This window comes from Acanthisitta chloris, unplaced genomic scaffold (assembly GCF_000695815.1).
Source record: "Acanthisitta chloris isolate BGI_N310 unplaced genomic scaffold, ASM69581v1 scaffold26963, whole genome shotgun sequence".
Lineage (NCBI taxonomy): Eukaryota > Metazoa > Chordata > Aves > Passeriformes > Acanthisittidae > Acanthisitta > Acanthisitta chloris.
Window position 1 is genome coordinate 9,593 of NW_008665848.1, and position 10,105 is coordinate 19,697.

At 42.4% G+C, this 10,105-nt stretch overlaps 1 protein-coding gene across 1 annotated transcript in view; it reads left to right on the forward strand.

Moving 5' to 3' along the window:
- Positions 1-8,824, forward strand: part of NR2C2 (nuclear receptor subfamily 2, group C, member 2) — a 16,694-nt gene extending 7,870 nt beyond the window's left edge. The window contains exons 7-15 of the mRNA XM_009071907.1: positions 6-118; positions 2,116-2,209; positions 2,630-2,763; positions 3,183-3,360; positions 3,607-3,728; positions 4,538-4,677; positions 4,845-4,982; positions 6,461-6,566; positions 8,621-8,824. Coding sequence (XP_009070155.1) covers positions 6-118; positions 2,116-2,209; positions 2,630-2,763; positions 3,183-3,360; positions 3,607-3,728; positions 4,538-4,677; positions 4,845-4,982; positions 6,461-6,566; positions 8,621-8,795 — 1,200 coding nt within the window. The 3' untranslated portion in view covers positions 8,796-8,824. The remainder of the gene's footprint in view (positions 1-5; positions 119-2,115; positions 2,210-2,629; positions 2,764-3,182; positions 3,361-3,606; positions 3,729-4,537; positions 4,678-4,844; positions 4,983-6,460; positions 6,567-8,620) is intronic.
- Positions 8,825-10,105: the final 1,281 nt, after the last annotated feature.

The following is a 10,105-nucleotide window of genomic DNA, read 5'->3' on the forward strand; positions in this document are numbered from 1 at the left end:
TGCAGCGTGAAAAACCAACCAACTGTGCAGCTTCCACTGAAAAGATCTACATAAGAAAAGACCTAAGAAGTCCTCTGATAGCAACTCCCACCTTCGTGGCAGACAAGGATGGGGCACGGTGAGTCCTGGCTCAGGGTGAGTCCTGGCTCAGGGTCTTGGTGCCTGTTTGCAGTCACACCTATGTGCTTTTCCCCTCTCCATTCAGAGGGACAGAAATGAGCTCCAATTCACACATCATCTGTTTCTGTTACCAAGACCAATGCAGGTTTTTCTGTCTGTGCAGGTGTGTGGTGTTTAGTGCAGAGCTGGCTCTGTCCAGCCAGGCCAGAGCACAGGCAGGGCAAGTAAACCATCCTCAAGCAGAATCATAGAGTCAACCAGATTGAAAAAGACCTCTAAGATCATCCAGTCCAACCCTACTGTGGTCACTAGCCCATGGCACTAAGTGCCACATCCAGTCTCAGCTTGAAAACCTCCAGAGATGGTGAATCCAACCACCTCCCTGGGCAGCACATTCCAATGCCTGAGCACTCTCTCTGTAAAAAATCTCTTCCTAAGATCCAACCTAACCCTCCCCTGCCAGAGCTTGAGTCTGTGCCATCTTGTCCTGCTGCTGGTTGCCTGGGAGAAGAGACCAACCCCCACCTGACTCCAACCTCCTGTCAGGGAGTTGCAGAGGGTGATAAGGTCTCCCCTGAGCCTCCCCTTCTCCAGGCTGAACACCCCCAGCTCCCTCAGCCTCTCCTCATGGAGTGTGTGTAGGCTCACAGTGTGATGCATTTGGGCTAGCACTTCTCTGGAGTCACATCTGCACACTGCAGGCTCAGGCTGCCTTCTCCTAAGGACAGCAGTGAGGCAGACTGCAGTGGCTGTGATTCAGGTCCCAGGAGACAGGTTTCAACAACAGCAACACAACAGCAGCTTCCTCTTACTATGTGGAAGATCCTGGAGGTGTTTCCCACGCACCCACATGTCTCTGTAGCAGTGGGTGTGGAGCTGCACCTCATTGCAAACAGTGGCAAAATTTGTCTGTTTCTGAATAAGTGAAACAGAACTCTAGGTTAAACATGGCATTGTAAAAACTGTAGTTTATGAATGGTTAAGAACCACCTAAAAATGGGTCTTACTGTTCAGTTTTCACATAGATATATTTAGTTTTATGTATATATATAATATATATATATTCTTTAATGAACAAATGACACTGAGCAAATGTCACTCTGGTTAGGAAGGGTGGGCTGCAGATTGCCTGGAGAATTGTTTTTCAGTGTTCTCATTTTCAAGTCAGATTGTTCAAAGGACACATTATCTTCCTTGAGGTGTCTGTGTGCTTCAGATCCATTACAGACCTGTAAGCAACGTTTCAGTCATTAAGTGTGACTGTTACTTAGGTAGGATCCAGATTGGCATAATGCATGAACATTTGCTGCCTGTGCTCTTGACAGTGTTAGCCTCAGAGTCTTTGAACTGTATTTTCCTGCAGCCTGAACCTGTGTTGTGTGTATTGTGTTATGGTGACTTGGAGTCATGTAAGTAACAGGTAAACTTCTTGCAGACTGCAAAGACTTTCCACTGTCTCCCTCCTTTAGACACACAAAGGGAAAGGATGTTTATTCAAAAAGAGGCATAAGTAAAGACAACAGAGATTTTGTGCAGGCCTTGATTACATGACTGTTTCTGTCTTTGGAGTGTAAAGTGTATTTTATGACTCTTCAGTGTTGTCCATTGCCTGACTTAGAATACACAGTTAGGCTTTCCTCCAAAGTCTAATGTGTAACTCTAGAGCTGCTAGGTGACTGCTGGGAACATGAGAACACAGCAACTCTCCTTGAAGCAGAATAAACCAGAGTAAAAAGCAAATGAGGTGATAAGTATTTGGGAAGTTGTCACTGCTTTTGTACAGGAATGGAAAAGATATCCCAGTTCTTCTGTCTTTCAAGCTAAGTTTTGGAAACTGTTTCAGAAAGACTTAACTCCTGATGAATAACCTGTGAGCTTCATGAAAGTGTTACTTTCAAACCTGGTAACCCCTTCTAGTCTGTCCTAGGTTGTTGCACATTCTCCTGGTTGCTGTGAAATGCTATTGACCATTGGATGCCTTATGCTTTTGAACAGGTCAGCAGGTCTTCTTGATCCAGGAATGCTTGTGAATATTCAGCAGCCTTTGATCAGGGATGATGGAACAGTCCTCCTCACTGCTGACTCCAAGGTATTACTCTTTCAGTTCAGTTCTCAGCATATATATTAGTTTGTTCAAATTATTTTAGCTACTGTACCTAGATTCAAATAGTTGTTGTCCATGAGAAGGTAAGGTTGGGGTGAGTCTGAAGAGCTGTGTGAACAGAGGTAGGAAACTGCTCAACAGGAACAAGGTGTCTTTTCACGAACATGTTTCTGCAAAAGGTCAGCCACAGGTAGTTAGTTCCTTATGTGATGCTTCAGCTGGGAGTAGGATTGATGATTACAACAGGATTTAAATGTCATTGAGAGCCATTTTCTTCCTGTAGGCATTCAAGAGGAAGGGAAAGGTACATGAGGGAAAAGGAATACAGAGATTAAAAATGGGAAAAATTTCTATGTGATATATCGACTATCATTTTGATCTACTAATACAGTTCTTCCTTTCTAGGCTGAAACAAGCCAAGGTGCTTTAGGAACACTAGCAAATGTTGTAACATCTCTTGCTAATCTCAGTGAGTCACTAAATAATGGAGATACTTCTGAAGTTCAGCAAGAAGAGCAATCTGCAAGTGAGATCACACGGTATGTATTTGTATTTTCATCTGATTTAGCCATTTGTGTTCTGTTTGGTGTATCCTTACACTCCCTCATTGAAGCAAGTTGGCATTGTGGCACCAGCGCAGCACAAGACCCTTTCACTAGTGCAAGTAGTAGGATAAAACTACCAGAGCAAGATTTACAGTAGTAAAAAGTTCCCCCCTTACAGGGCAGATCTTTCATCAGCAATATATGGGCAGATCTATTCCTTTTATTAATGTCTAAGGAGTCCAAAGGTGCCTGACTGTAATGAAATGTCTCACCCTGTCTCCTAGCATAAGCAGTTCTGTGTGTTAGCTCTAAGTGGAGATGCTTTATAGCCTTTAGTTTGAGCACTGCTTTGAATTTTTTCAAGGTGTAAGGAAGCATTCTGAGATTGCTTTGTTTTTCGTGGTGTTTTATAGGGCATTTGATACTTTGGCTAAAGCACTAAATACCACAGATGGTACAGCAGCTCCTAACTTGGCAGATGGGATGGATGCTGCAGGAGGAGGGAATATTCATGTGATCAGCAGAGATCAGGCCACACCAATTATTGAAGTGGAAGGACCCCTACTTACAGATACACATGTCACATTTAAGGTATGTTCTTCTCTAAATGTCTGACTAAACAAAGATGGATGTGCTCTCTCCCACAGTCTCTTGTCTTCTGTTCCCAATTTGCAGTCCTTGCCAAGAGTAATTTTTCCTTTGACAATTCCTTTGCACACAGTTGCTCGTGACAGGCTATGAAAGTAGTTTGAATGTTTCTGCTGGTTATTTCATTGATGATCAAAGGTGGTTTATGTCTGAACTGTGTATTTTGTCCTGTGCTTTTGTTTTGGGCAGCTGACAATGCCCAGTCCCATGCCAGAGTACCTGAACGTACACTACATCTGTGAGTCAGCATCACGGCTCTTGTTCCTATCCATGCACTGGGCCAGGTCCATACCTGCATTTCAAGCCCTTGGGTGAGTGCACATACTTTCAGTGGTTTGCTTTGGAATGGATTTGAGCATTGCTCTGAACACTTCTTGAATTTGTTACTTACGCAGTTGTTTAATGAATTTATTAAGTGTGTGAAGACTATGAAATGTTTTCTGTTTTGAAGAATAAACCAGAAGGTGGCAGAGAGGAGGATCACTGCAATGTCTGATGTTGCTGTGGTTACAGAGGCTAAAGCCAAATCAAAAGCAAGAATTACTTGAGGGGCTTCAAGGAGATAGAGAGGGACTCTTTGTTAGGAGCTGCAATGACAGGACAAGGGGTAATGGGTTCAAATTGAAGGAGGGGTAGTCTGGGTTGGACATGAGGAAGACATTTTTTACTCTAAGGGTGGTGAGCCACTGGCACAGGTTGCCCAGGGAGGCTGTGGCTGCCCCAACCCTGGCAGTGTTCAATCCAGGCTGGATGAGCCTTGAGCAACCTGGTCTAGTGAGGAGGTGTCTCTGCCCAGGGCAGGGGTTGGGACTAGATCATCTGTAAGGTCCATTCCAACCCCAAATTCTATGATTCTATTAATTTGTAGCAATCAAATGCTTTTGGTACCTGCTAGAGAACTGATGAGCTCCACTTCAGGCTGACCTGAAATGCTTTCCCCTAGTCCATCTACAATTCCCTTTTGCTTTTTGAAGTACTTGTCATACACCAGTATGTGCCTTTGAGTAAACTGTTTTGCAATACATTCACCCTTATTATTGGTTGTTAAAATAACCTAATTGCACATGGGGTGATGCCAAGCTGATATGCCCAGAGTTGTTTGACTTTGTGCTGTTCACAGGCAGGACTGTAACACGAGCCTTGTCCGAGCCTGCTGGAATGAGCTGTTCACCCTGGGCCTGGCACAGTGTGCACAGGTGATGAGTCTGTCCACTATCCTAGCAGCTATTGTCAACCACCTCCAGAACAGCATACAGGAAGGTATGTTTTCAGTCCTCCCTACCAACACTGCAGGGACATTTGTCTCATTTCTCAGGAGGTGTTTCCTGACGGTGGCAGAGCTGTGCACTGCGATCCAGGGGGAGGATTTGTTAATATATCAGAATTGCTTGAGGTGACATGAAAGAATAACCAATACCTTTTTGTAGATAAACTCTCTGGAGACAGGATAAAGCAAGTTATGGAGCACATCTGGAAACTTCAGGAGTTCTGTAACAGCATGGCCAAGCTCGACATCGATGGATATGAATACGCATACCTTAAAGCTATTGTCCTTTTTAGCCCTGGTAAGGAATTTACTAACCATATCTTTTTTGATAATAAGTGTAACATGTTAATGTTTTAGCATTTTTTAGAGTTGTATCAGTATCTTGAGATAAGACTCACCTGTGAAGGTGCAGATAAATGATTTTTATGATGATTATCACAAACAATGTGTGTTATAAAGTCACTTTGGAGCAGCAGCCCCAATATATCAGGTGCTTCCTGTACATCCACCTTAGAAGTTTAGACTCTCAGATTACCTTCAGCTGAGAATCCATGAGTAATAAGTTATCTGGGATGTGTCCTAACACTATTAGTGAGGTAGGAAGGATTACAGAAAATACATTGTCACAGTGACAGAAAGAAATTGACTTCAATTTTAGTATTTTTAATAAGAGGAATAGCTGAAATATGAGCAGAAATATCTCTCTGGTTTATATGGAGCTTCCACAAAAGCTCCAGCACTGCATGTCAACAAGCATTCCATTTGTTACCAACAAATGACAGCAGGCAGCTAAAGCATAGTCAGGTGTTTATGAGACATGAGGATTTGCTCAGAGAAGACACTTGAGATTTTCTGGAATGATCAGTGAGGGCAGAAAAGAAATTGGAAGTGACAGTCATTTCAGTAAAGGTGACAAAAATGCTTCTAGGACACTCAGAGGTTAATTTAAAACTGCTGACAGGCTAAGCAAAAGGGAAACTTTTGCTCAGAAGAGTGTATTTATTTTAATTTAAAGGTATTTATCACTCTGAATTTAACAAAGCACAAAGAAAAGGAGTATCTCATTATCAGTGTGTTTGGGGTGGGGTTTTTTTTGCACTGATATTGTTTTTCTTTTTGTAACAAAACTTAATTAGAAGATATTGGTGTCCTGAAATTTTCTTCTAAAATTGTTATGCCAATTGTACCGTTAAGGTTAGGTTTATTAGGGTTTTTATTCAAGTTGGAGCAGCAAGAAACTCTCCAAAGTCAATGTAGCCCTGCCCTGTTTCAGGGGACAAGCAGTGAAGGTGTTTGGGCACAGGGAGAGAGGTGGTGTTTTCTGGGGTGTTTTTTCTCTCTGCTGATGTGACTGTGTAAGGGGTTGAGCCAGCTGGAATTCAAACACGAGACAGTATTGGGGAGGTTAAGAAATTGAGCTGTGAAGAAAACAACCCTAGATACTGCTCAGTCAGCCTAGTTAGAAGGACTCTCAGAGGCAAACACATGTCAAATGGTGAGAAACAAACTCTGTGGCACTGCCTGGCACACAGCTCCAGGCTTACCTTTGTCCACTCCTGGGGGCACACACAGCTATAGAGAGGAAGGTGAACAAGCTAATTTTGAAGCCATGAAGCAAATATTCCAGTGAGTGCTTTGCTTTATACAGCTAACGTGTTGAACATGACAGTGCCAGAGAAATCATGCGATGAAATGAAATGTGAAACTCTGATAAATACATTTCTTCCACAATGTCTAGGGAAACAATCGACATACAGAAATGTTTTGTTTCTTTAGATCACCCTGGTCTGACCAGTTCAACCCAAATAGAAAAATTCCAGGAGAAGGCACAGATGGAATTGCAGGACTATGTACAAAAAACCTATCCAGAAGATTCTTATAGGTATTTATTGTCTATAGTACCCAAAGTAATGTCGTGGGCTACAGCCAGCAAAAGTTCCAAGTAACATCACTGGTGTTTAAGTTTCCTTCTTGACATCTGGGTGTTTTGCACTGTTGGTGAGAAAGAACTGGAACCTTGTTTGTAAAGCAAGTGGGTTTGTTTAAAGATGTGTAGAAGCAAGAACAGCTGTGTGGCTTCTTCCGTGTGAATTAAACTCACGAGTCCTTTCCTGGTGTTTGAGGGTTTTTTGAGTCTCATTGTCATGTTTAGAAAAGCAAACAGCCTGGAGAGTAACTGCCTCAGCTGGTCACACTGCTGTACTGCACTCTGCCTTTGGCCAAGGTATGGTCACAAAGCTTCTTTGGCAGCTAAAAGGTGATTAGCATCCTCTAAATGATTTCCAAGTTACACATGCAGAAAAGTGTTAGAACTGTCAGTGTATAGACCTTGGAAAAATAAGGATTACATAGAACAGTAACCAAGTGTTAACCCTCTGTTTATAAGAGATTCCCCATCCTACTTATTTTCTCCTTTGGCCTTTGTTTTTCAATTTCCAAATGCTTCTCTTTGAAATTATCTAACTTGTTGTTTTCACCTCTCAACTGTTCCTGTTTCTTACTTGCTAGAAATGATCATCCTATTTTCTAACCATCTCCATCAAAACTGTTTCAAAATTCATCCACACTCTGCACTACCAGGGAAATTCTAACTCCAGTCTAGCAATATATCCTAGAACATACTCCTTTCTCCTGTGAAAGCTATGCCCATGTAAAGAGCAGTCCTGTACATTTCAGCAAGGTGTGAGGGTGGTGTAGCTGAAGAGAAAAGCTGTCTGTAAGGAAGAGCTTCTCCCATCTCTGGTTTCTGCACTGAGCTTACAGAGCTCAGTGAAGAATGGGATTCACTACCTCAGAAATAGCCTCAAATCCCACATTCTCCTGTGCCCCATCCAGTCATTCTGGTTTGACTGGTGAGAGCTGGATATCTGCCACAGAGTAAATACAAAACTTGTTCCATGTGCATACTTCTCTGAGTAGGGGCTTAGGCAAGAAATCATCACATTCCCCAAGCAGTGTCCTGTGTTAGCTGGTGGTGTCTGTATCTCCATGTTCACCCACAGACAGGGTTAGAGAACAAACCTGATGATTCCCGAGCAGCTGAAAGCTGGCACAAGTTAAGATAGAAGACAAGTGTTATAATTTCCAAAAAAAACCCAGCATAGCTTAAATCTTTTTGCAATTTCGCCCTAAGGTTTGCAAGATATGGTACAATAACAGAAGGGACCTTCTATATTTTCTCCACAGACAATTTTCCAGAGGCATGTGTCAGTGCTACCTAAGGTTTGCTCTGATAGGGCTCTGGTTCAGAACATTTGTTTGGTTTGGCATTTGTGATGTACACTGACCATGTCCCTGACAGCAAAATGCTTTCAGCACTGCCCTGAGCTTCACATGCATTCAAAGTCAAGCGATTCAGTCGAATCACTTTGTTATATTGGGTATCTGTTAACATTCTGGTAAATAAACCCTACAGCATTTGGCAGTGTATATGTGTACCAGCACATCCCCCAGATCCCTCTTCTCATCAGCAGCAGATTCTCTTTTTCCCTTTCATATATATCCAGTCCCATTCTTGTTGTCTGGTTGGACATGAAGTTGCTAAGCAACTGAGGACTGTGCTGTTTATGCCTGAGATTTTCATTAAGCATTTTACTCTTGTGCAAATGTTCACACTAGTCAGTATGAATATTATTAGTCCTAGCATTGTCCTTCCAGAGTTGGGAGGCTCAAGAGCTGTGTGTTTGTCCACACACGTTGTGTCTGCAAAGGGCATTTCCCTTCCACTGGGAAACCACAGAGCAGGTCGGTGGCTTTTCCCTTCCCTGGCAGAACAGAAAGATAACCATTCTTTTTATGGGAGCCAATTAGCTTAGATTGCCTCTTGACTCCCATTCAAGAGTTGTGGTAATAATAAAAGCAGATCTAGCTCTTTAGCCACGAAGTGTCTTAGACTGATGTTCTATGTGTGTCTAACCCAGTGTGCTTCTCTTGCAGGCTGGCCCGGATCCTGGTTCGCCTGCCAGCACTCAGGCTGATGAGCTCCAGCATTACTGAGGAACTGTTTTTCACTGGGCTCATTGGAAATGTTCCCATTGACAGCATAATCCCCTACATCCTCAAAATGGAAACAGCAGAATATAATGGTCAGATAACTGGCAGCTCTGCATAGCGGGGACAGCACGGTTGGATGGATGGAGCAGTCTGAGTAAAACACACAGTTATATGGAGTTAAGAGAGTAGCATTTGGGTATGTGCAAAGAATTCCAGCTTGTTACCAGTTTCCTGACAGATTTCTCCTTGTCTGTTTGCTGACACTGACAAAATTTAAGCAGCTATTAAAAGACCTGCTATAGGATCTTTTCTGCCACAAGGAATATTTTGGATGCCTTTCATTTCAAAGGCTATAGGTTACTGAACATACTTTTCACATGCTTTGTATTTAGAAACTACCAGTGGATAAAAAATAGAGTTTTATAATACCAGAGATTAGTAATAAAATTACTTTAAAAGTAAAAAGAACAGTATGTATATATTTAAAAAATATCCTTGGAATTAATGTCTAATAAATGCCAGGGTATAATTCTAGCACTTTGTAATCACTTCTTGTCAGAGCGACAGCATCATCGACATCCTGCTTGTGGGTATGGAGAAAGGAAAGGTGCCCCTGTCCTTAGAGTGCTGGTGACTTTTGTGACAGTGCAGAATGTTACAGGAGACAATCATTTAGTCCACAAAAAGTCACTTGCTCTTATGTTATGCATGAGATATTACTGTGGGTTCTCAGATCAGACATCGGCATGGTGTGAAACTGTACTGTGTTAACTTGGTGCAGTTGGAATTCACAGTGCAATGCAGTCATAGGGACTATTATTGTGCTGCAGGAATTACCCACACTAGGAGAAAAAGTGTTTCTTGGCACAGTAATGATAATATTCAGGCTCCTTGAAGTGTCTATTCAGGCCAACACAATCAGGAGAAATGTTACTCCGAGGGTTGTGGGGAAAATCAGTCATTAACTGGAAGAACAGTAATTTTCAAGGAGAGCTATGTGATGCTCTTTTGTGTTTCCAAATTTACTCCTCCTCTCTATGCTCCTGAACACCCTCATCATCCAGCCACGGGTGCAGTGTAAAACCTGAGGTGTGTAGAAGTTCTGGCTGGCAGCAGAGGATGGTACAAAGATCTCTCACTTGATTTCTCCCCACCTCCCTCTCCTCTCCTCAGTGAGCACTCCCAGTTTTGCAGTGCTCTTGACCTTCCTGTGACTCAGTTTGAAACCAAAATATAGTTAGGATTTACTCTCAATCATGCCCAACTGCAGTTAATGACTGATACACCATGGAGTTACAAAATTAACTGCTTTTTAATTGTCTTGAGCGATGAGCCATCAACATGTTCTCTGGTGTTGGCCATTAGCTGTTAGCACAGCTTTCACTTGAGTGTAATTTATTATTGTGGACATCAAGTGTTTTAAGCAAT